The following is a 27,257-nucleotide window of genomic DNA, read 5'->3' on the forward strand; positions in this document are numbered from 1 at the left end:
AATTTAAAGCTAAAAAGTGAAATTTATGAGTGAGAGAAGTTAAAATTAGGAAAGTTATTAATATGTCCATATGATCTTTTGGCCTTATATCATTGCCAAGTTACACAATTGCTTGGTATTTAGCCATGTGATGAAATCTAAACAATGCTTCCGCCCAGTGCTTAATTTGTAAAATATTAAGTGCAGGTGCTCAATTTTATTCAGGAGGCCACACCCACTGCCTCTACTGGCCCCCCCACTTCGTCTATTGGCTCTAGCCACAACTAGCACTGCTGAAAGACAGATTTAATACCCAATCTGAATTTCAGCGAGCAACTGACTACAAGAAGAAAGATCTTTCCTCCCAACTGTAACTCATCGCCTGATGGAAAGCTAGACAATGATCTGCACACTGCAGAATATTCATGATGAGGTCCTGATCTCAGACAAAGGCCCACTTCCACCACTACCCTTCCCCAAGGTTACTACCCAACCACCTTTGATAGCTCTCTATTGAAGTAGATCTACCTTCTCAATAGAAGTAGAGATAGAAGAGAAATCCTGAAACCCACTAGATGGAGTCAGAGCCCTCACACTACATAGAAACAATAGAAATCACCTACAACCACCATTAGGCCACTATGGTGGATAATTCATTACTGCTAAGTGGCCTACATAATGTTTGACACTCAAACAGTTCTGTATTTAGCTGCTTTTAATTTTTTTGTACCAGTTACAATCATTCAGAGAACCTCCGGCATGTTCTATCTATATATCCAAACATTCACACTGTGTGCAAACACCATCCGCAGTCCCTTACACATCCCATATGCATTCATCTTCTGAAGTATGTGTGAGTGACGAGAAACAACTGTTCATGTTACATTTCATTTATAATTTATGACGTTTTTTAATGTGCTTTCTAATTATCAGGACAGCAAAGACTATCGTCCCTGGCGTTAAGCATAGGTTACATTAATTACTTTTTGTGGTTCGCCCTAATAAAGATTGTGGCTGTTTCTTAAGTAGGGTTTCACACTCCTCACTAACAACCCAGTTTCTCACATAAGCTATATTATAGCCCAGGGACACATCTCTGTGATTAAGTAGCAAAAGAACCAAACTAGCATGTCTGCAGCATTATATTAAAATTAGTCCACTGCTCTGCTGCAGTTTAAATGTGGAGTGCTCAATACCACAGTCATGAGTACTATCCCAGTTGTATAATACTGCACTTAAAAATAAAAATAAAACCAATGTGTGTTTACATTTGCCACAAATAGAGGTTTTGTTAAGTTTCTCTTTATTCCAGGGTCTGATAGCCATTACAATATGAGAAGAGTATCAAACTGCCATGATGTTTTGCTCCCCTACATTCCTTCCAACTTAACACCTGTGGAAACAACAAACCTGTAGGCACACACTTAGTAGATTGAAGGGAGTTGATCTGTAGGGCCAACATTCCTACTGGCATAATGCTGTTTGTAGTTGTTATACAAGAAAAGCCACCCCTTTGTTTAGAAGAAAAATATGAAGAAACTGAAAAGAAATACATTTTGGCAAACACTGGTGAACAGCCGATCAGGAGCACAAGAGCTACCTCTTGTAAAGAAAAAATATGTAAGACTTTATCTGACAGAGCAAGAAATGGGGTTGAAAAGTACACCTTCACCTCATGAAGCAAACTGCACACGTTTTCACAAGGTGAAAGTTACCACTGTGGGAAATGGCCTAATAACGTGATCGCAACGCTGAAGCGCAACACCAATTTTACATCACTTCTAAAAAATATAGTAAAATGTGGACATGAAAAACAACCACAACAGCCAAATAGCAAATGAATTGTGGCAGAGCAAACAATGCTTTCCTTCAAGCTGCAGCTTCCAGAAGAGAACAATATATATCTGTTCAAACTATGCGAGGCACTAGAAGTAAACTGTGTCAAAACTTTTTTTATAGCAATAATTTATTTATACGTGATTGGGAGCATTTATCACACTGCAGTCAAGTTTATCCAAGTGACAGCAGCCTCCTGTTAGTGATCAATACAAGGCCACATTACCTTCAGCACATTGTATTTGCTGAACTGTTTTTCTAGGTATTACCTGCAGGAAATTAGAGGCACACAAACCTTGCGACTGAGTGTAATTTGAGATGAAACTCTGCTTTAAACGGGGCGCAAATTTTTTTACATTTTTTGTGCCTCTGAGAAAGCGGCAGTTAGTGTGCCAATTTTATAATGGTGTTTCAAGGCTTCGGATTGGTGTGTATCATAACTTAATTCCCTTTAACGCCTTTGCTCTGCTTTATGCATGCAGGTCCCCATAAATAGGGGCACAGGAATTATGCGACAGTGGAGGTCCAAATTATGTGCCAGGGTTGACTAAATTATGTGAAAGGGAAAAGGAAATCATGCGGCGTAATGTGGTAAATAATTTAATTACCGGGACTTAATTTGATACAGAAACATAATAAAAATAGCTCAGTAAATAAGAGGCAGAATCCGTGGTATTAGAGGTTCGGAATGGGCTTTATTCCAATGGACGATTCGAATCGGTGACTCCAAGTTCCATCACCACGGAGGTTCAGGAAGTGAAGTACATACTTTATTGATAGGTAATCACTTTTATACAATAGGCATTACAGTGAAGCAGATGCAAGAGGCGTAACAATTCATAATGTAGATAAAACATGCATGCATAGCAAAAAAGTAGGCGTAACTGGGTGTGACTAAAGAACGTCATCAGGTGTGATGTCATAGTAGGGTGGTTCTATGAAAGAATTTCGCAATGTCAGCAGAAATACTTGGCAGAAATGCGCGCGCAGCAGCATGACGTGTGATTGACGTGCAACTAGGGGGTGAAGGGGACTTGACATTTAGCTCTACATGTGGCGACAGAAGTCTGGAGGGTCAAGTCAACCTAATCCCAAATCATATCTAACATCCTATGTTTAAAGAACTATATTATCCAAAAGAGAGGTCTCTTAGAGTAGAATCTTATTCTATACTGACTATACTGACTGTTAGTGCGTGTACAAGCGTCTAAGTGTCTACACTAGATGCGAGGGCAGAAATCTTCCATAATAATAGGGCTATGAATTACTTGCATAAAGACAGAGAAGCCGGGCCTTTTCTCGGTAGCTGGAAGAATGTTTACTTAAACTACTAGACAGGAATGCATTGGGCAGGGAGCGGAGCAGATAATTTCGAAGGTGAAATACAGTTTTTGGCAGGCAGCAGGCTGATGTCAGGCTTCGTGAGCCGCGCAGGGAATGAGACGAAGTTCATGGTCACAGATGCAGGCTCAGACTGGAGCTCTCAGAGGCAGAAGGCAAGAAAAGCTTGATGACAGAATCAGGGCCTACTTGCCTGGACTGTAAAATGGCATAAGTGAACCATATAAAGCCGGTGGCCTTTCATACTTAGGAATGGAATATCCGGCCCATTCATGGCGGATCTGAAAGAGGACATGTTAACTGTGGACGCACATGTATTTGCGTCTTCATAACTGGAACTGGAGGGAACATACATGTACTTGTGATTTATACATGAAACCGTTGGGGTCCAAGATAGGGGACATAACTGATCGGAAAAATCCATATTTCCACATTCCCTCCTTGTCCCCTACTTGCCCGTTAAGAGATATCAATCTTCATCAATCCGTTGATCTGTTCATATAGCATCATTTGTTCTTCTTTTTTCTTCTGGGATGAATGAAATCTTGGTGGTGGAATACACGATGTGGCACACAGACCACAGATCGCTGGTCCACATTGTAGACATAGACAGCAACTGAATAGTATGAGAAGGCCAATACCTAGGAAGGATAGGACCTTCCATCCAAAGGTAGATAATACACTCCAAAACCAACCGGACCAAGTCCAGGTGCCTGGATTCTGGTGTATCTGGCTTACAATCTTATGAAGGCGAGTTATGGCTTTATATACAGATGGCGAATTTTCTGGTATGAAAATGCAACAACTTGATCCGATGACCCTACAAGCTCCGCCCCTATCGGCCAAGATGACGTCAAGGACAAGACGATTTTGAAGCACAACAATCCGCATAGCAGACTGCTCTTCTGTTAAATTGCCTAAGGCGGAAATAGTTTCGTTCACTACTGCTTCAAGGGTTCTAGTTAATCTACGTATCAGCTTACTATTAGTAACGGTACCTATATAGGGAAAGAGACCTTTATTGAAATCTGTGTATTTTTCCCATGCTGTTTCAGTGTAATCGACTATTGGGAGATCTCTCCTTTCTCTATTGTGTACTAAGTGAGTATTTCTGTGATAATCAGGAGGAGCTAGGAAAACAGGTGGCAAAAGGAATCCAATGTAGCAGGTACCATCCCAATCTAGAGGCAAACGTACATATGCCGTCTGACCACATATGAAATAGGAATGGCGGGAGGCTCTAAATGTAGACTTGCCTTGATCACTAAATTCTACTACAGTGGTGCATCTACTATGGCCCATATGTATGGAACCATTCTTTCTTACACATAATTCACCTTTTACTGGAAATATTGACATAGCGGGCAAAATTGGAGTAGCTTCGGATTCGACATTTAGGATCATAAGATTAAGCGTAAAATTACCTAATCCATACACTTCATTTTCTAGATCAGTTCCTGTTCTCTTGGGAAGTCCCTCCTTGTTAGGGTAGCAGACTTTAAGTAAAACTAAGTTCAAATTTCCCCATACCCAGTTATCTTGATAAACTGCAGAATTTGAGTCTAGGGAATTAATTAAACTAAACCATGCTCCACAGGAGCCGTTGTGTGTGAACGGGTATGGAAAGAGAGGTAGAATTCCTTTATAATTCTGATAGGGAGGGAGTCGGCCACATATCCAACAATTTGTAGCATTGCTAACCTGATGGGAATGATGTAACATACTAATAAACGTGTTATTGCGCAGCGCAAATCTATAAGACAACTCATGTGGAGGTAATTCACTAAAAGAATGTTCAGCAGTAACATTATAAACATGTCTAGAAATAGGATAATATATGTGCAACAATATACTTGCAGTGATTATTAAAAGACTTAAGAAAAACAAAATTAATAACGTCACTGTGCAATGACTACGCAGTGATTTACAGTACGCATGTCGTTTCAACATTTTTCGGGTGTTTTCTCTATTCAGGTCTAAGGGATACATGTCAGAGACAAATTCAACCGCTTCACCTTGGAGAGGACTTAAACAATCAAATTGCCTGACTGGTTAGACCTGAGTTTTAGTTTATATTGTTCGTGATTACTCATTTCAACCAAAGGAAGTTTTGAGTCAATGGGTGAAGACACACAAGGTGTGGTATTTACATCCGATGGTAGTCCATGAAATTTCTTGATATGACTTGAATGTATCCAGCCTTTCCTGCCTTCGATCTTCACGGCTGTCCTTGTGGTGAGCAAGACCAGTTGCGGCGACCTCCACCTAGGATCCAGCTGAGTCTTCCGATCAAAGTTCCTCACTAAGACCAGGTCCCCCGGAACTACGTCATGGGGTTTCACCTCAGTGTTGTCAGGAAAAGCTGCAGCTACCTGTGAACGACAAGATTGTAGTGCAGACATCAAGGAAGCCAAGTAATCTGTCAGCATATTACAGTCAATATCAGTTATTTTGCGTGGTATCGGCGTCCCCCACATATTCGGTGGTCTGCCAAAGATCACCTCATACGGGGATAGCCCTGTTCGAGAGTGTGCTACCATTCTCATGTAAAAGAGTGCAACTGGTAATGCTACTACCCAGTCGACACCTTTCTCTCTGCATATTTTGGACAATCTAATTTTCAGGATCTGATTATGTCTTTCCACGAGACCTGCTGCCTCGGGGTGTCGGACACAGTGGAATTTCCACTGATAGCCTAACAAAAGTGAAACGTGTTTCATTAGTTCGGATGAAAACGGCTGGCCGTTATCTGAGTAGACAACACGTGGTAAACCGTATCGTGGGAAGAATTCTCGAACCAACTGTTTGGCAGTAGTCGGGGCAGTGTAATCTGAAACCGGGTATGCCTCTGTCCAACGGGAGAGAGCACAGACAACTACGAGAACATATTTGAATCCTCGACATCGTTCCATCTGGATATAATCCATCTGGAGGACTTCAAAAGGGTGATCAGGAGGCTGAAATCCACCCTGTTCTACGGGAATGCTTTTTCCTGGGTTGAACTGACAACAGATCATACAGGTACGAACTTTTTGTTTGGCTGCTGCTCGTAAATGTTTGTTGAACCAAATGTGTTGAATGCTGTCTAGCATAGCTTTTTCTCCTAGATGCGCTGGACTATGTATAGTGTTAATAATGACTTGGACCATTGAATCAGGAAGGAACCACACAGATTTTTCCTTCGTCATCCATCCTTGATCCGTTTGAATCCCTCCTAATTCAGTCCATTTCTTTATTTCGTCTGGCGTAGCATGTGTCTGTATGTCAATTACGTCAAGAGTAGGATCTTTAACCGTCATACAATGTGTTGGTGTCGGGACTATTGTCTTTGTCATGTCGGATGTTTGAGTAGTCTGTTTAGCTGTTCTGTCAGCTAGATCATTGCCTTGAGAAATGATATCAGTAACTTTCGTATGAGCTTTACACTTCATAATTGATATTGCTGTGGGTAGATGTATTGCATCTAATAAGGCATGAATGAGGGGTCCGTGCTGAATGTGGGCACCGTGAGAAGTTAAATAACCTCTCTCTCGCCACAGCACGCCGAAGTCATGTACAACTCCGAATGCATAACGTGAATCAGTGTATATGTTGACTTTTTTATTTGTGGCTTGAATACAGGCTTGTGTCAGAGCGATGAGCTCTGCGGCTTGAGCTGACAAGGTATTTGTGCAATTTGTTTCGATGACTTCAGTGTCTGTTGTGACTGCGTAAGCGGCCACTAATTCTCCTGTACTTGTTCTCATACATGAACCATCTACATACAACGTCAGGTCTGGGTCTGACAATGGGACATCTGTCAAGTCTTGTCTGGGTTTCGTCGTGATTGTAATAACTTCAATACAATCATGAGCTAGTGGGTCTGTTCCGATTACAGGTAAAAGTGTGGCAGGATTCAATGTGTTACAACGTCTGATTTCTATATGTGGCTGAAACAATGTTAATTCATACCCTGTAAGTCGCGCTATAGTCAAATGTTGTGTTTGCGTTCGATTCACAAGAACCTCTACTGCATGTGGTACTTGAACTGTCAATGGATGTCCTAACACTATGGCATCGCTTTGTCTGATTGCTAAAGCTGTTGCTGCCACTGATTTTATTTAAATTAAGGGGTAGCACCCAATATACCCTTGAGGGCTCGGGCAGATAGAATGTAATAGTGGAAGGCCAACAAGGGATTTTGTTTTAGCAAGGTTCAATTCAGTTATACAGTACAGAGTAACCATTACATAAGTACTAGATAAAGATTTGATCAAACGTAATCCAAATGAATGCAGTAAATGATATAAAGCAACACACACGGGGTATTTTTTTCAGTGAAAGAATCACTAATTTTTATCTAGAAACAGTTCATAAAAAGGAGTACACAGAACAAATGAATGTATAATGTAACATGAAGGGAAAGGCAGCTCAATGTTATCCACAAATCATGACATTACAAAAAAATCCAATCCAATAATTTTAACAGAGATCTGTCTCGTTTATAGAGAACAATCAGCTGTGCAGTTGTACTGTGGAAATGGAAAATATAGTCGACGTTTCGGTCTGTTGAGGCGTCAGTCGGTCAGACCATCTTCAGGACAGATGAACAATACAAAAAGACTCTCGTAGTTTGTTGTAGGACTTTTAGAGGAGTAATCACTTCCTCGTTAGGGATAGATTGTGCTTCATCCGTTTTTATTTGGATGGGTGTATACCATGCGAGGCCCGTGGCAGGACAACGGTGGGCTTCAGAATGTTGACTATTCTGGAATTTGTATGATTCAGAAGGCCAGATGGTCCTTCGTTGATAGATTTTTCACTCAATGCAATGATTTTGGTCTCACAGAACCGGGGAAAGGTCAGAGTACCATCCGTCGATCGAGCTCCAATCGACGGATGGTACTCTGACCTTTCCCCGGTTCTGTGAGACCAAAATCATTGCATTGAGTGAAAAATCTATCAACGAAGGACCATCTGGCCTTCTGAATCATACAAATTCCAGAATAGTCAACATTCTGAAGCCCACCGTTGTCCTGCCACGGGCCTCGCATGGTATACACCCATCCAAATAAAAACGGATGAAGCACAATCTATCCCTAACGAGGAAGTGATTACTCCTCTAAAAGTCCTACAACAAACTACGAGAGTCTTTTTGTATTGTTCATCTGTCCTGAAGATGGTCTGACCGACTGACGCCTCAACAGACCGAAACGTCGACTATATTTTCCATTTCCACAGTACAACTGCACAGCTGATTGTTCTCTATAAACGAGACAGATCTCTGTTAAAATTATTGGATTGGATTTTTTTGTAATGTCATGATTTGTGGATAACATTGAGCTGCCTTTCCCTTCATGTTACATTATACATTCATTTGTTTTGTGTACTCCTTTTTATGAACTGTTTCTAGATAAAAATTAGTGATTCTTTCACTGAAAAAAATACCCCGTGTGTGTTGCTTTATATCATTTACTGCATTCATTTGGATTACGTTTGATCAAATCTTTATCTAGTACTTATGTAATGGTTACTCTGTACTGTATAGCCACTGATTTTAAGCATGCAGGCAAAGCCTGAGCTACGGGATCTAATGTACTAGAAAAATAAGCACATGGTTTGTGTGATCCTGCTTGTTCCTGTGTGAGTACTGACAAGGCAGTACCCTCGCGTTCTGTAACAAAGAGTGTAAACTGTTTATTGTAACATGGTGTTGCTAAAACAGGTGCTTGGCATAAAGCTTTCTTTAGGCTTTCAAAAGCTTGTGTATGTTTTCTGATCCTGTCTAGGTGGCCGTGGTCTTTCCTGTGTTTTACCTGTGGCGATATTACGCTTCAGGACCGGGCAATCGTGTATGTAATGTCCTGGCTGTTTACAATAGTTGCATGTCCCTTTTACAGGTCCTGCTGAATCACCGGAATGTGTCGTACCCTTTTTATGTCCTTCAACTGGAACTGTCTGGGAGACTAGCATTTTCGTGTCTTTCATGCGTCTTTGTTCATGTTCTTGTTCCTCTCTAATTCTATTGTGATGATACTGTAACATTTGTAACATTTGTGATGGGGTGTTACCTTGCCAGGTACTCTCGAATTTTAATACTCTATTCTTCACTTGGGGCAAGGAATTTTCAACTAATTTTGTCACAAACAGATGTGGGTATGATTCGCTACTTGCTTTTATGCCACTATTTATACCAAAACATTTTTCAAATCGGGCATAGAAATCACTAGTGTCTTCATCTTGCTTTTGTTTACAGGCTGAGATTGTACCCCAGTCTTCCTTTTTCGTAGTTAATAAACGTGGCAGTACCTGTACTAGTAAACCTGGTAGTGCTTTAGTTTTATCCCCAAGCCCTGCTCCTGCAGTTCGGGCCTTTTCTTCTGTTTCTAATGCTGTCCAATCTATCTTTTGGTCTCCCACCTCCCACTCTTTTTCCTTAAGTTTTTCATAAATGCCAGCAGGCATTAATACCTTTAATATAGTCATAATGTCGGGATAGGTATACTCTCCCATGAGTAACATGTCCTTAATTTTTTCGGTGGAAACCCGCTGGGTCTTTGTCATGACTGGGTACCACTTTCTTCATTTGTAACAATTCTATTTTAGATATGGGTGTGTATACAAACACACGTTTAAACTCATTGTCCTCGCCTTTTATTGGGTGCACTTCTCGTAAGGGATTCTGTCTGTCCATGTAATACGTCGTTCTTTCCTTGATGGGCAGTGAGACATGTTCTGGGCATACAAAAAGAATGTACTGCTTTCTTGATTCTAGTATTTCTCTAATTAACTTAGTACCTGAACCTCTCCATCTATTCGTGAGTAGTTCAGTCAATATATCAGGTAAGGGACCAGGATCTGAATGCTGACTTTTATATAGTATAAGGAGTTGTTGAATCATATAAATCCCAGCTAAACGCTGTTCATCTGGGGTGAGGTTCAAAAATGTGTGTGCTACAGTATCATCACCATACTTTCCGGGACTGTCAACCCAATGAACGGCTGACCTGGCTAATTCTTGTTCATCCATAGAATCGAGTAAATGATAACCCCTTCGTTCTCGGAGTAATTTGTCAGCGGCTTGGAACGAATGCTCGGGGGACCTTATATTTATTATAGGTGTTTGGAAATTCCTGTTATTATCTGGACATATCGGACGTATCGGGTCAGAAAAACATCTAGTACTATTACAAGATCTTCCTCTACCTACATAGGCTATGGTTTCTGACTGTCCTGTGGGCAGTCCTGATCCTTCCTCCTCGCTTTGTTCGAACTGGTCTACCGCTAATCTCTCTTCGTGTAGGCGTTCTATTTCTCTACGGATCTTTCGGCACATGGCTATTATACAATTTTGCTTGTCATGTCTCCCTTCTGATATATTCTGGCTCCATCTGGTAAGAGTTTGCATTGCTTCCGGATCTACCCCCGGTCGGTCTTGATTTCTGATCACACAATTTATGAGGAAACGTAACAGTTCCCCCTGTATCTCCACTTTCTGGTATTCCATAGCTCTGTTAATACATACGGAATCTCGCCCTGTTTGGACAAAATGGTATATATTATCTAGATGCACAGTCATTCCTGGTAACTTCCCTAAATACACCGCGGCTCGTCTGATATGTAATGATGCCATGATCATTTCGTCCTCTTTGCCGGGCACAGGGTCATATCTACAATCTATAAGAAGTTCCTTAAGCGTGCGGGCATTTATGAGTTTGGGGGTACGTGGATGTGCTGATTCTTGAAAGGTAAGTTTATTTACTCTGGGTGGCGTAGAAAAAATGTTGGTAGCACCTCCGGTAGCCCCATCTGGGGTATCGGGCGTAAAAGGATTCGTTGAACGCGACACAGCAACTATAGGTGTGGACACAGCTATAGAAGTAGCTGTAGGAACCGATGTGGAAACAGATGTGCTTGCCGGAACTTGTGTCTGGATTTGTTGCTGTAGAGATACAGATACTGGATCTTGGCGTTGAACCTCCCTGGCAGGCGGTCTATGTGGGGCGGGATTAGCATACTCGGGAGCTGCGTCATCTAAGTATGAGGAAAGAAAAACATCTTCTGCGGTTCTAGGATGCCCCTTAGGATGCATTTTTATTGGAAACAATGGGGGTGGCAAGTCTTTTGGTATCTCCGGAGTAGCCTTAGGTAATCCCTCGGCCAGGAGGGGTTACATACCATTCATAAGGGCATTTCTTTGTCTGTCTACTTGTTCTGATTTCACTCGTGTACCTTCTTCAATTAATAGATTTTCTCGGACTTTATTTGAACTCTCTTTATTTTTCTCTTCCTGTCGGAGTGCTTTTTCTAGACGTCTATGAGATTCTTTACGCCATAACTCAACGGCGTCTTTCTGTGACTGTCTGGCTTTCCTTTTCCATAACTCTTCCTCTACTTTCATGATGCACTCTGCATCCCAGGTCCCAGCTGCGGGCCACCTCTGACTTTCTGGTAATTCCTTGGTGTAGTCTACCCATAAATCAAGAAATAATATAGCGTCTAAGCCGTGTTTATGATACATGAAGTACCCTGGAGTGTCCCTAGGAGGAATAGGAACAGCTTCTTCGAGTACCCCTTTTCTAGTTGTGATCTGTCTTAATTTCGAAAAGAGCGGCATATTGAGAACTGATCTGATACTTGATCTTGAACAAACTTAATACAATAAACACAATAATGAACAGTCATTCACACCACAATATGCAGAACGTATTTAAAACATTTAACATTTAACATTTAACGGAGCAACGATGATGATGACGATCTAAGGAAACTTAATCACTAAACATAATACTCGGCATTAACTGAATTATTCTGAATTTATATACTTGATATACTAGATATACTGCTAAACAGTACAGATACACTGCTAAAACAGTGCAGACCGGATTTGTGTACCCAAACCCGTCTTGACCGGCACAACCTATGGGCACGTCAGAACGCCTCCCCAGTAATGGTACTCACCGGGTAGCTCGGAACGGAAGGCCTCGGAACGGAACTGAACTGGACCGGACTGGACTGGACTCGACTCGAATACTTCGGACACTTCGGAACATCGGAACTTGGTGGGCCTCTGTATACCTCGGATCTTGCTCTCTCAGCTAGGCTCTGGTCGGGATACTTCGCACTTCTCACCGCCTCGTCTGGGTGTTGATCGCAGCCTCAGTCGCCCCCGCTTGACCGGAGGGAGATACAGGAAATCCTGCTGGTACGCGTTGTTGTCCGTCCAGCTGTGGCAGGAGACCGGGCCTGCAACGCACCGCCGGCGCGTGAGATGAGAAAGTGTCCCTGTTCGGGCGCCATTCATGTGGTAAATAATTTAATTACCGGGACTTAATTTGATACAGAAACATAATAAAAATAGCTCAGTAAATAAGAGGCAGAATCCGTGGTATTAGAGGTTCGGAATGGGCTTTATTCCAATGGACGATTCGAATCGGTGACTCCAAGTTCCATCACCACGGAGGTTCAGGAAGTGAAGTACATACTTTATTGATAGGTAATCACTTTTATACAATAGGCATTACAGTGAAGCAGATGCAAGAGGCGTAACAATTCATAATGTAGATAAAACATGCATGCATAGCAAAAAAGTAGGCGTAACTGGGTGTGACTAAAGAACGTCATCAGGTGTGATGTCATAGTAGGGTGGTTCTATGAAAGAATTTCGCAATGTCAGCAGAAATACTTGGCAGAAATGCGCGCGCAGCAGCATGACGTGTGATTGACGTGCAACTAGGGGGTGAAGGGGACTTGACATTTAGCTCTACATGTGGCGACAGAAGTCTGGAGGGTCAAGTCAACCTAATCCCAAATCATATCTAACATCCTATGTTTAAAGAACTATATTATCCAAAAGAGAGGTCTCTTAGAGTAGAATCTTATTCTATACTGACTATACTGACTGTTAGTGCGTGTACAAGCGTCTAAGTGTCTACACTAGATGCGAGGGCAGAAATCGTCCATAATAATAGGGCTATGAATTACTTGCATAAAGACAGAGAAGCCGGGCCTTTTCTCGGTAGCTGGAAGAATGTTTACTTAAACTACTAGACAGGAATGCATTGGGCAGGGAGCGGAGCAGATAATTTCGAAGGTGAAATACAGTTTTTGGCAGGCAGCAGGCTGATGTCAGGCTTCGTGAGCCGCGCAGGGAATGAGACGAAGTTCATGGTCACAGATGCAGGCTCAGACTGGAGCTCTCAGAGGCAGAAGGCAAGAAAAGCTTGATGACAGAATCAGGGCCTACTTGCCTGGACTGTAAAATGGCATAAGTGAACCATATAAAGCCGGTGGCCTTTCATACTTAGGAATGGAATATCCGGCCCATTCATGGCGGATCTGAAAGAGGACATGTTAACGGTGGACGCACATGTATTTGCGTCTTCATAACTGGAACTGGAGGGAACATACATGTACTTGTGATTTATACATGAAACCGTTGGGGTCCAAGATAGGGGACATAACTGATCGGAAAAATCCATATTTCCACATTAATGCAGTACATTTCGAGATAGTATTACATCATTATTTTGTCTTTGTTTACACATGGTAATACTGCGCAAAAATGTCACCTCGTTAGTACCAGTTTAACTACCAACAACCGCATGTTGTGTTGCTTGGTAACGAATAGTTACGCTTCGCGTGACTGTGAGTTACTGGGCATCCTCGTGGGTTGGAATTGTTTGGGTTGGAATGGATAACGGGTTCTACGGGATTCCGGTATTCGTGGTGGAAGATGTATCTATGATTGCTCCTCAGCAATAAAGGATTTACTTGAAATTGCTGTCGTATCCTTACTTCACCGCAATAAGCACAAGCAACTGAAATGTGACCTGTTAACCTTTACAGATGGCCTTCCACTGTACTGGAACACGCCAACATGTTTTTTGATCCGTTTGAGGTAGCAAAATGTTCGTGTGTAAAAATCTGCAGAATATGCAGCAGGCGATGGGTTAAGTGGCCAATGCGGCAAACGGCAAACCCATAATTTTGCTAAAACGCTGCCGCCACAGATTCGCATTATTGCTTTGGTAGTGTCTATAAGGTGCACAAATCAATCGCCAGCAAGTAATTAACTATACAGACCACATCATCGGTACATAATGCGACGTTCTCCTTTGCTTTGTGGTATCAGTTTATGGTGTATGCTACCAGCACCTCAGAAACTGCTTGCACCTTTCTGGACAGAGAATCAAATGGTATAATTGATACTTGACGTGATATTTGATTCACCACTAACATAAACGCACTAGAGAAGATAATGGTTCTGGGCACCTAAATCTATGAATTACTCCCTAGATCTTTGATTCAAAGGACTTTTTTAGTGTAGGCTGTAGTGCCACTTTTATCGCACACCGTGGCAGGATGGTTGGGTTTCTTTTCAATGGGCCATCCGCCTTTCAAAACATCTTTACCTTACCTTTGCAAAGTTTCACAATGAAAAAAACCATCTTCCGTATGTATATTTTACTTTTTCCCTAAGCACTTCTTATTTATGCTGTTCACCCTTTTGTGGCCTGGTTTTATCCTATGCAACTCGAAGTAACAAAGCACGATCTTTAGTGTCTCTTCTAGCTCCATTAGAGCAACAAAGGTGCAGAAGAAAAAATCTAATTTACTTGCTGACAAAGTAAAAGAAAATATGCTCTTTTCCGCTGCACTTTGGCCGCTGTCGGAGATGTGAACACTGAAGCCCAAGTCCTTCTCTGACGCCATTTTATGTTCCAAAGGTTGAAGATCGCATCCAACTTGGCAGACAACACTTGCAACAAATACAAAACAGGATGAATGGAAATATCCTTGAGGCTCCTTTAAATAAAGGCTGTTTTAATCCACCTCAGGCAAAGGGAAGCAATGCAATGCAGTCCAACTGGAAAAGAAAACCCTTATTTTGTCATGAAATAAACTGTCACAAATAAAAAATGCTGCAATTCAATATAAACAAATCCACGTGGGTATGTCTATTTGCATATATACTAAAACACTATTTACATAGATTGATAGAAAGACAGCCCGTTGTACATCTCACAAAGCGTTGATCAGAATTGAATGTAGTGATTTATTCATTCATTCATTCAGTGCTCTTTGGGTAAGCAATTAAGAAACAAAGAGATAAGACACTCACCCGAGGAACGATCTCCTCCGCTAAGGCCATTGCCTTGTGGTAAGCGGCGTCGCCAGACTCATTCTGTGCTACTGCGTGGTTAACAAGCCCAAGGGAGAGTGCCTGGTCGCCAGTCACCTGTCTTCCGGTGAAAATGAGCTCTTTGGCAAGACCCAGTCCTATGAGACGTGGTAAACGCTGACTGCCCCCTGCAGACAAACAACACACAGCAAATAGTACGTCACAACGCCTGTGATGTCATTACAATTCCATCAACTCTTGGGAAGAGATGTACCATGTGACTAGGCCAGGATGGAATCCTGCCCCTGTCAAGTGACTAAAATCTACAAATAAAGAACCAGGTGACGGTACATTACCTGCACCAGGGAGAAGTCCTCTTGTCGTCTCAATGAGCCCTATTTTTGCTGACGAAGCTATTTGGAAACAAAAAGTGCCCATAATAAGCATAGAAACGTTTCAGTTTTTATACACAATTTTCAGTAAACCTATTGAGTGTACAATTCCTATGAGCTGACTAAGTGGTTTACTCAATAATAACATTGACCAGACATATACCTGGTAATATTTACAGTAACAGGTCAGAAAAACAGCATGTGCGATAGCGTACAAAGTTGTGGTTACAGTTTGTTCACATATATGTCAAGAATTACAAATTATAAATCCTGAGTGTGATCACATACACTGTCTGACTCAATACAAAACAATTGAACTTAATCAACTTTTCAAGAACTTGAAAATATGCATTTCAAGTATTTCTTTAAATGTTTCATGAGTGGGTTTTGCCGGTTTGAGCAGGAAATACAGTTCCATACAAACCCACCAGAGGAAACCGACGAGATAGGCGTGTTTGATTTCTAGTTAAAGGAGGCACCAGAAAGATTCTGAGGTGTAAAAGAAACAGATTCCACTGACAATCAATTTTTGAGGCAAGTATTTCGGGGCATTAGTGTAAAGAGGTCAGTGAATGATGCAGGCCATTCTGAAGATATTGAATTGTCAAGAGGACAGAGTTGGGGTGCTTGAAGTATCATAATACTTTACAATAGACACTTGAGACTACAAAAGATCATACCACCACAACGGGAGATGGTACAGCTTTATTAACCCCTTGATCGATATTGCTTACCATCACGTCCTCCCAATTTGTCAACGCTCTGAGGTACTGGTGATTAATTTTGTGCTTTCTACTTTTACCCTTCAAAATTATCCTCCTCTGTCATTTTTCTGGGTCAGAACCTCCTTGTTGCCTTATCTTTCGATGATTTGATCACAATCTATGTATTCAAAGCCATGTAAAGTATCTAATCTAACAGCTAATTTGGAACTAGCGACACTCAAGCTCGTCTCAGGTGCTACATTCTCTTGATATGCTCTTTGCTCCAAAGTGTTTGGCAGCACTTGAACAACCTATTATGCTTGTGTTTGTTGCAGTGGCGGCTTGCAACATTAATTAATGGTGAGGCACTCAAAATAAATGGTGCTGCACTCAAAATAAATGGTGCTGGGCACTCCAAACAGAGCTCCTCTCCCCATGCCGATCCTGGGGGTTGCGTGGAGGGACTTAGTTTCTTATTTAACGCAAATCCAATCAAAGCAGGAAATCCAGTCCTCTTCGGTCCTACCATAGGTGCAGAAAGTGTTCTGATAAACTGGAGAGGAGGTGCTACATTTGTAGGACTTGCTAGCCAGTGGGTGGGGTTGACTCCTGCAGACTCTCTAACAATTGAGGAAAAAGTTCCCAAGGGCAAACCCTCCCACTTTTGCAGCACATCCTATTTGACTTACTACAACCTGTCCTATAGTGCCCTATTCTAAGTAAAATCCAATATAGCAGAATCCTTTTGATCTTGAGGTGGCTGGTGTCCAAGCCAGGGGAATATCTAGAGAAAAGTTCAGTTTCCTTAATCACAACAAACTGGTTCAAGGACCAGATCCCTCTCCAACTGAGCTGGTGCCATGCTGGCTACACTGAATCCTGGGATCTAAGGTGTTTTCTTCCACAAGTTTTAGTTTATACTTAATTACTCATGGGTGGGTCACACCATTCTTGAACACTTTGAAACTGCCATTCCTGAGCTGAGAGAAGTCACATGCCTCACACTCTGGTCTTTCTACCAAAAAGCCTTAGCCATTGTTTCTGCTCTGGAAGCAGTTTTCGTACTTCATTAAGGGAAAAACACTAAAAGGGGGCAACTAATTAGCCTACTTGTGCTGCAGGAAGGCAAAGTCTAACTTTCTAAAAAGTATGTTTACTGAATATTTAACAAAAATGCAACTTCAGCATTTAATTGGATTTTTTTTTTAAATATCTATTAACAACAGTGGTTGAACCATTTCTGTAGCTTATCCAAAACCAAAATTACATTTTATTTGAACTTTAGTTTTTCTCATATCATCAGCTAGAGCCCTTTACAGTGCAAATTGCGTTTGGGGGCTTGTCACTTTAAGCACATGCCACATTCTTGCACCTACCCTGTGGGCTAAAAGGCTACTTGGAGGCTACTTACTTAATATTAAAGAATTTGGATCCCTGCCTGTTAAAAAGAGTTATGTTGAGAGGTTCGTCTGCAGATTTAAAAGCTGCAGCCATCAGGCTACATATAGACCTCAGGCTACATGTAGACCTAAAGCCAGGTTTTACCTCATCAGCCTAGCGGATGGGACAATAGGTGCTGCAGTGACATTTAACTTTTCTTGCCATTGGTGAATTTTCCTGCACCAATTACTATTGCCTTACTGTAAAGTTAAATATGCCAATTAGGGAGGTTACCATGTTGTAGTAGTCAAAGCAGATACCCTGGGTACTGGACAGCAGTGTCCCAGTGTGCTGAGTTAAAAACAGCAAGACCAGTTAACAAAAAATGGAGGTGGGCACCCAAAAAAGGGTTTGCTCACAAAAGGGATCAATCAATTCTATCTATTATGTCACCTTGTATAACACCATTTTTGGTCTTTCACAACAATATAGATTTTAAGGCTTTATCCCTTTTTGCGTTCGCCTCTACTGCACACCCTAAATAGCACGTCATTCTTCATCCCTGATGCTCATGCAAGTTTCCCAAATGAAGACAATCAGAATGGGAGGAATGACTTTCTCCTACCTATGACGGCAACATCCTCTCAAATTGAGATGAACTGATAAATATCTGACCTCTTCCAAACTCTAAAGGCAGGGAACAGAATAGGGAATATTGAACGCCTTTGCACAGGCAGTGTCATTTATCAAACCAAATACAGTGAAACAAACATTAATTTACCAGCTCCTGAGATAGATTTGTCATGATAACAAGTAATGGAGCCTAGCACATTAATGGGAAAGGCCTAAGAACCAACATCAAAACATAGGTACTAAGTTCCTCTCAGAATCTGTGTCCTATTTTGAAAATTATCCTGTTTTACACTCAGCCAATTAATGTTAAAGGCTGTTTGTTCTGCCAAAGAAAGGCTTAGCAGTTTCCATTATTTGTGTTTTAGTGACATGGTTTAAGAATGTTTTCTTTTCTGTGGTCCTCTTCACCACCAAGTCATTTAGAAAGCTGAAATGGCCACTCAGGGATCTGTATGCTAGAGGGTTACTCTTTTTTGCCTGGAATACATACATTGTCCTTCCGGTTAAATGGCCGTTGGAAGGTTTTTACATGTTGCTTTGAAAGAGAAACACTATTTGCTTATTTAAATGAATGTTCTTATACATTATGATAAGTTGTAGGCCCTGTCCTGTGTGTGTATACGTGAATATGAATATATATATATATATATATATATATATATATATATATATATATATATGTGTGTGTGTGTGAGCGTGTCAGTTAAGTTTATTTTATTTGCTTAGTTACTTGAAACCATTGCAATAAAATACAGCAGACAATAAAACAAAAAACATACCAGAATATAAAAAACAATATGACAACTTGCATCAGGTATCTACAGCAGATTTGAATAGATTTGAGAATCGCCGCCATCAGATAAACCACGAGTAGGATTCCAGCGAGTTTAACCATATATATATATATATATATATATATATATATATATATATATATATATATATCCAACAAACAAGTTGTCCCCTCAACAGAAGCCGCTCCTCCTGCCCATATATGCTTGCGTCGGTTGGCGCCTGCATTGGTCCGCTGGAACACGGTGGGGCTTCTTGTCACGGCAGGACGGGCCGTTAACGAATCCAACAAACAAGTTGTCCCCTCAACAGAAGCCTCTCACAGGAAGGTAAGTATTCAGCGTTTATTGGTAGCAGCTGCAGTATTCAAAGGCAAAGGTAATTCCCCTCAATTTGCAAAGCCCAACACGTTTCGTGCTCCTCTCCGCACTTCATCTGGGGCTAAAGTTCAAGAAAGCGCTAAGACAGTCCACAGCGCTTTAAATATTCGTAACACTCGCCCAAGTGGGCGGGGCAGCAGAGCTGCCTGCTGGTCTTTGTAGTGCTGTGCAGTGATCTCTAGTGAGTTCTTTAGGCGCTGCCACATATATTTCAATTATTAAAACCTCCGTGGGTCGGTGGAATGTCTCGCAGCATTGAAAACTGCACCGTAGAACTTCTACCACGCACCTCCTGCCCATATATGCTTGCCTCGGTTGGCGCCTGCATTGGTCCGCTGGAACACGGTGGGGCTTCTTGTCACGGCAAGATGGGCCGTTAACGAATCCCACAAACAAGTTGTCCCCTCAACAGAAGCCTCTCACAGGAAGGTAAGTATTCAGCGTTTATTGGTAGCAGCTGCAGTATTCAAAGGCAAAGGTAATTCCCCTCAATTTGCAAAGCCCAACGCGTTTTGTGCTCCTCTCCGCACTTCATCTGGGGCTAAAGTTCAAGCAAGCGCTAAGACAGTCCACAGCGCTTTAAATATTCGTAACACTCGCCCAAGTGGGCAGGGCAGCAGAGCTGCCTGCTGGTCTTTGTAGTGCTGTGCAGTGATCTCTAGTGAGTTCTTTAGGCGCTGCCACATATATTTCAATTATTAAAACCTCCGTGGGTCGGTGGAATGTCTCGCAGCATTGAAAACTGCACCGTCGAACTTCTACCACGCACCTCCTGCCTATATATATATATATATATATATATATATATATATATATATATATATATATATACGGAAATTCGCCTTTAGTCTCTGCCTCCCACGGGTAGGAAAGGACGAAGAGCGGACCCAGACATCAGTGCCAATCAAGTTTTTTATTTTATTGCATATTAGTCAAGCCTGTCCGTCATGACGTGTTTCGACCCCCACTCGGGCCTTGATCACATGACCAAATACATACACATACATATTCATATTTTCCTGCAATGTGACCCTGGGTCGTTCGGTGCCCTCAACAGTGGGTGCAATGCGAGGAGGCCGGATCCTGGCCCTAAATTTCAATTTTGCACACAGAAGACGCAGCACTCCAGAGTTTAAGTTCAAGTATTTAATCCAGTAACACTCCACCAACGCGTTTCAGCCTTACCACGGCTTTAACCGTGATCAAAGCCGTGGTAAGGCTGAAACGCATTGGTGGAGTGTTGCTGGATTAAATCCTTGAACTTAAACTCTGGAGTGCTGCATCGTTTGTGTGCAAAAAAAAACCCCAAAATTTATACACACATATATATACACATCTACACATATACATGTATACACACATATACATATATAAATATACAAATATTTAAATATATACACATATACATAAACACACACACATATATATTTTTTTTTACCTACTGGCGGTTGCCTGTAGGTAGTTATAGTTAGGACCTATTTTCCATAGGAAATCCCGCAACATTGTATTCCCAATAACTTTGGCACCGGTTGACGAATCTTCGCGAAATGTTAAAAAATTTTGGCCAGCTCCGGTCCACTCCTATCCTGAAAGTCTCGGGGTGATTCGTCAAGCGGGGGCCGAGAAAGAAAGGGGGGTCCCAAAACGTGTTTTCCCCATGCAATTTTCTATAGGAACCTTTAGTCGCAGCTACAGCCCGAACTGCTGAACGGAATTACACCAAATTTGGCAAAAAGGTAGCCCTTGGTTCAGAGTCCTGCCATTTGGTTAAATGGTGTACATCCGTTCAGTAGTTCCTGAGAAAATCAAAAGTAAAATCACATATATATCTGGGCGGAGCCTAACCACACATCTCATCGTGAGATCTGATCCAAGAAGTGTTGGCAGCCATCTTGGGACCAATATACATGATAGCACTTCATTAAAAAGCATTGCAGTTAATAGAAGGTTGTAAGACTTTAGTTACATTATAAATCATTCTTTATGGTACCATACTCATTTTAGAAATTGTGGTGTGTTCTAAGGTGATTTTACCATGTGAAAAAGCCTTCTGCTGGGATATCATGAATCATGTTTGAGAAAAAACTATTTTCTCATGCTTTTCCCACAGAGGTTTGGAAGGTGATCTATAAGCTAAACGGAGAGCATATGTTCTGTAAATCCACATTATCTTTCTCAGTCATGTGAGAATGAAGTCTGACATTCTCAGTAAAACATGTACATCCAACAAGGGCAGAGACTGTCAGTTGATTCCTTTATGTTCTACTGCAGCATCCCAGAGTGTTCTAAAGAACAACTAGAGCGCTAACAGTCCTACTTATGACAAACGTATTGCACACCTGAAGCCATCTTGATTGGAATAAAGTGGTAACTCTTAAAACATTCAATTTAAAAAGGAACACAATGAGGGGGTTCATTTTGCCATAGAAAGTATGATTAGTGCTGCAGAAAGAAAAATTAGGGCACCTTTTGACTTCTCAAATCCTCTTCTATTTCATTAAAAAATTCTGACATGCAGACTGAAACATGCACTTTCAATACCAGCAGCAGACTTCCCTGGTGAGCAGTAGCTTTACTACAGTGATCTAATGAGCAACTAGAGTGCTCGCATTCAGAATTTATGGCAAATGTGTGACACATCTGAATGCCTTCTTGATGGAATCAAAGTAAAAAACTGAAAGTATTTCCTACTGAGGAGACTGCAGTAAATGAGGAAATTAGGAAACTTCATAACAAATAAATCTCCCAAGATGGCCACCAGAGACAAACTAGCCCAAATGCAGCACAAATATCACCCAGATGTAGCCCAAGTATAGCCCAATGACAGAAGTGTGCAAAACACTTATTTGTTGTGTTTATGCAGCTTTATATAGTGCAGACTTGTCAGGTATTGGAGTGCTTTGCATGAGCATTGGTTACATCACACAAGAACAAATTAATTTTGGTTATAGACATGGGGAGATTAAGTGATTTGACCAGAATCACAGAATGTCGAGCTGTAGCAGAAACTCCAACCTGGTTCCCCAGTTGAAAAGTCTGCAGCTCTGGAAGTAACACCACATCCTCTCCCCTAAGTGCAACATTTAATCATGTGGTCAACTGGATAATAAAAAATAAAGATAACAAATAATTTAAAAGTTATTTTCGCTATTTTAAAACTCAGAAAATATGTCCTCATTTTAGTTTTTTAGAGCACTAACCATAATTTTGATGCAAATAAGACCCTCTCCTATATGTAATTTCTAAAGGAAATGCTCTAGGTATTACAGTTTTGATTACATCAAGATGACGGCAGGCGTTCCACACTTTTGTAATAAATATAGAATGTTAGCAATCTAGTTGTTCATTAGGATACTGTTGAGAGGCAGAGGCCAGGGGCATGGACTCTGAAAATTGAAGGCAGGTAGGAGGGTGCAGAGGTAACAATTGGACCACACTGGGCAGGCAGGAAGGGCAGTGGCAGCACAACAGACTATGGAGGGCAGTGGAAAGGGGGGCAGGGACAACAAACCAACAATACAGGACTGGCAAGAGAGGCTGTGGCAATATAATAGACCATTGTGGGCAGAAGGAAGAGGCAGTGGTAGTACAACCATACATGCCAACAGACCTGATTCAGCCAGGAAACGGCCAATGTTTTTAAGCACAAATGGGCTTTATTTGATCTGTCTCCTGTCTACAATCTCCTCTTTTTCAATGCAACTCAAAGGGGAAAATCAATATCCCATTTATTTTCTCAAAATCTCCCTCTTACCAAGTTCAAAATGTTCGCAAGTATGGTACATTGGATCATGGAAGGCAGGAGGAATTGGGGTAGGGATATGGACTCGGATAACAGAGGACAGGAGATACATGGAGAGGGGCACCAAACTGACACTACAGGGCAGGCATCAGGGTTTGCAGCAGCACAATACACCACACAGGGCATGCGGGACGGGAGTGCATCACAACAATACATAGAAAGCAATAGGGAGGGGACAGGACCGTGCACATGGACAACAGAGAACAAAGAGAAAAGAGGCAATGGTATCTAGCTGACCATAATGGACAGACAGGAGAGAAAGCTGCAGCATAACAGACCATAAAGGGCAGGAGGGACGGATCAGGGGCATTACAATGGAACAGACAAGCCAGGAGGGAGGGAATAGGGGTCTGCACATGAAAACAGAGGGCTGGGGGAAAAGGGGCAGGGCAGGAGCAGCAAGATGACCATGGAGGTCAGGAAGGATGGGCACTAGAAGCAAGACACACCATGGAGAGCAAGCAACAGTGAGACTATGATGGCATACACACAGACCATGGGGGGAAGGTGGGAGGGGGTCAGGGGCAGCTAGCCGACCATACTGGGAAGGTGGGAGGGGCCGTGGCAGCACAGAAGACCATGCATGGCAAGCGGGAGGGTTAGTGGCAGCACAATGGCTATGATGGGCAAGATGGAGAGTGCAGGGGCATGCACAAAGGGCCATGGAGGATAGAAGGGAGGGTCAGGACCTGGGCACAGACAAGAGAGTTAAGGGGACGGGGCCTCACAACAGACCACGCGGGGCAGGCAGGAGGAGCAGTTGCAGCACAACAGACCTGGGAGGGCAGAAGGTTGTGGCAGAAAAATGGACTATGGAGGACAGGAGCAAGGGGATAGGGGCATGGAATGTGGACAGGCAGGGTGGAGGTGGCAGGGACAGGCTACAGTCATCTGACAATGCTAGGCAGGTGGGAGGGGAGTGGCAGCTCAACAGAACACTCAGAGTAGATAGGAGGGGCAGGACCATGGAGCATAGTGGGCAAAAAGAATGGAGCAGGGGCATGCACAAAGACCTCGGAGGGCAGGGGGAAGGAGAATAGGGGCAGCAGGCTAAGCACAGAGGCTAAGCAGGAGGTCAATGATGGGGCATAGAATGGCATGGCAGGAGGGAGGAGGCTAGTCCATGGATTCAGACAACAGAGGATAGGGAGGAGGTGGATGGGGCAGCAAGCTAACAGTTCAGAGAAGGCAGGAAGGCCAGTGGCAGAACAACGGCCACACAGGGCTGTAATAAGGGAGCAGGGACATGGACTTGGACAATGGATGGCTAGGAGGAGGGAAGGCAGGAGCAGCAAGCTTGGGTGGGGGTAGCACAATGCCAGGCCCTGCTTCCAACCCCCCACCATCCATTGTGATATGCATCTTACTTAACGTTAAAAAAAAAAACTAGAAATTTGCTGAAAAAACTAAGATTACAGGGACGGTATAGTTAGACTCAGATTTCACTCATACACAACCAGTAACATTTAGCAGTTATAGTTACCTGAGCTAACTATAACTTACGCCCCCGCGATGTACTGCTAATGACCTCAGGTATTACATCATTCATGACATGGTCAGTTACATCACTCATGACATCTCTAATGAGCTGTGAATGGAATGGAACTATAATCGCTAGAACTTTATTTAGGGATAGTGTGTGTATATTAACACCCCTTTTTTTTCCTTTTCTTTCGTGTAAGAACCATTATAATACGCAACGTACCCAGATTAATATAGCCGATAGCCTTTCACTTTAAAGTAATGTGTAGTCCATTGTTTATGTTGATGTTTGCAATTCCAAGTATGTTTATTATGAATAAGTCACGTTGACGAACATACAGGTATGGCAGTCACGGGGCAAGATATGCTGAAATGACATTGTGTGCATATCAACACTTGTTTTCTTTTCTTTATTGTATCAATTCCTGAATTTTCACATTGTGACCAGGCCAATATGGCCGCCAGCTTTTTGGATTAAAGTAATGCACTGCTGATTACGTCACATATTACATCACTGATAACATGGTCAGTGACATCACTGATGACATCACTGATGACATCTCAAATGACATCACTGATGAGATCATCTACGTGATCGTCTGATGCACCTCCTCACACCATAAAATACAGACTACCATTCTCGAAACCATAGACACACCAATACTAGTATGAATGAATGAATGAATGAAAAGATATTTATAATGCGCAACTAAGCCCAAAGGCATCAAGGCGCCGAACAGCAAAGTAAATCAAAACAGGCCAGAACTACGGGTAGGCCTTGGCAAAAAGCCACGTCTTTAATGCCTTCCTAAACATAGGGACGGTATTTTGGGTTTTGATTTCAATAGGACAGGCATTCCACATTTTAGGTGCTAAGAAGGAAAAGGCCCTCCCCCCCCCCATTTTACTCTACGGAAACGGGGAACTGACAGCAGATGTTTCCCCCTGGAGCGAAGATTTCTACTCGGGACATAAGGTGACAGTAGATCCTTAACCCCCTCCGCCCCCAGGCCACATAGAGCTCCATAAGTCATGCACAGAATCTTAAAAGCAATCCTCTCTTGTATAGGAAGCCAATGCAGACTCTTCCTGGCAGCGGAGGCCGAGGAGAACTTGGGGGCATCAAGTACAAATTTAGCTGCCGCATTCTGGGCGGTCTGCAGACGTAGCATAGGGCCCTTATTTACTCCTGAATAGAGAGCGTTGCAGTAGTCGAGGCGAGATGTGACCAATGCAACAACAATCTGTTTTTGAGCAACTGGAGACAGATAATGTCTGATCTTTCTGAGGGCTCTGATAATGCCCCAACAGGTAGCAACGGTCTTATTGACCTGCTGGGACATAGAGAGGGAAGGATCAATCAGGACTCCTAAATTGCGGGCCAGATCCGAGGGGGCAGGGCAGGGTCCCAAGGTAGGAGGCCACCACTCAGAAGACCAGATGTCTCTGTTTCCTCCAAAGATCAGGACCTCAGTTTTTTCTCCATTGAGCTTTAGGGAATTGCGAATCATCCAATGTGAGACTGCCTCCATGCAGTTCCGAAAGTTGAGAGAGGCGGAGCTGCCAGACTGGGAGAGAGACGCCATAATCTGGGTGTCATCAGCATATGACACCACCTCCATCCCAAAAGATCTTATTAACTTGGTGAGTGGGGCCACATAGATGTTAAAGAGGGTCGGGCTTAAGGCCGACCCCTGGGGGACCCCACAATTGACCGGGAGGGATGGAGAGAGGTATTCACCCAGTTTGAACCCCTGTTCCCTCTGGTCAAGAAAAGAAACCTTTCATCACTCACTGGATACATACATAAAAACACACATATATATATATATACACATATACACCTATACATATATATGCATATACATACATATATACATACACATACACCTATACATATATATATACACACATATATACATACATGCCACAAGTCTGCTCCGCTTTTGCTGGATATCGTTGGTACTTCACTTCTGCACTGGTGCGAGCCAGTAAAACGGCAGAGCCACGCCGTAAGATATTTTTCCAAGCACTTGAAAGAAGTCTGCCGGCACTATCGAGTAAGGTTCAGCAAATGATTTTATTCTGCAATCCACATGATCATGCTTACAGGGCTTAGGTAGCTACCCTACGCGTTTCGGTCTCACCAAGACCTTTCTCATGCGTAATTTTTACCCAAATGTTTTTCGATTTGGAAATGATTTGTTTACGTAAGTGAAAGGCATCTCAATGGGCTTTTCCTTCAGTCCATGCTATGCATGCTTTACAATGGGATGGTGGAATCAACAGCCGGCCTGGAAACCACAGCATGATCAATATGTGAACAAAAAGATTGTGGTTGAGGTACAAAGATGACCTCCTCATCATCTGGGATGGAACGGAGGATGATTTTGAGGAATATTTTAAGATTTGAAATTCGACTAACACCAATTT

General features: G+C 42.3%; 1 protein-coding gene across 2 annotated transcripts in view; it reads right to left on the minus strand.

The window, feature by feature from the left end:
• Positions 1–27,257, minus strand: part of LOC146834958 (enoyl-CoA hydratase domain-containing protein 2, mitochondrial-like) — a 217,090-nt gene that overhangs the window by 23,752 nt on the left and 166,081 nt on the right. For both annotated transcript variants that reach the window (XM_085602601.1, XM_085602600.1), the window contains exons 6-7: positions 15,616–15,672; positions 15,260–15,447 (exon numbers count right to left, since the gene is read on the minus strand). In XM_085602601.1, coding sequence (XP_085458727.1) covers positions 15,260–15,447; positions 15,616–15,672 — 245 coding nt within the window. The remainder of the gene's footprint in view (positions 1–15,259; positions 15,448–15,615; positions 15,673–27,257) is intronic.

This window comes from Triturus cristatus, chromosome 4_2, assembly GCF_964204655.1.
Source record: "Triturus cristatus chromosome 4_2, aTriCri1.1, whole genome shotgun sequence".
Classification (NCBI taxonomy): domain Eukaryota; kingdom Metazoa; phylum Chordata; class Amphibia; order Caudata; family Salamandridae; genus Triturus; species Triturus cristatus.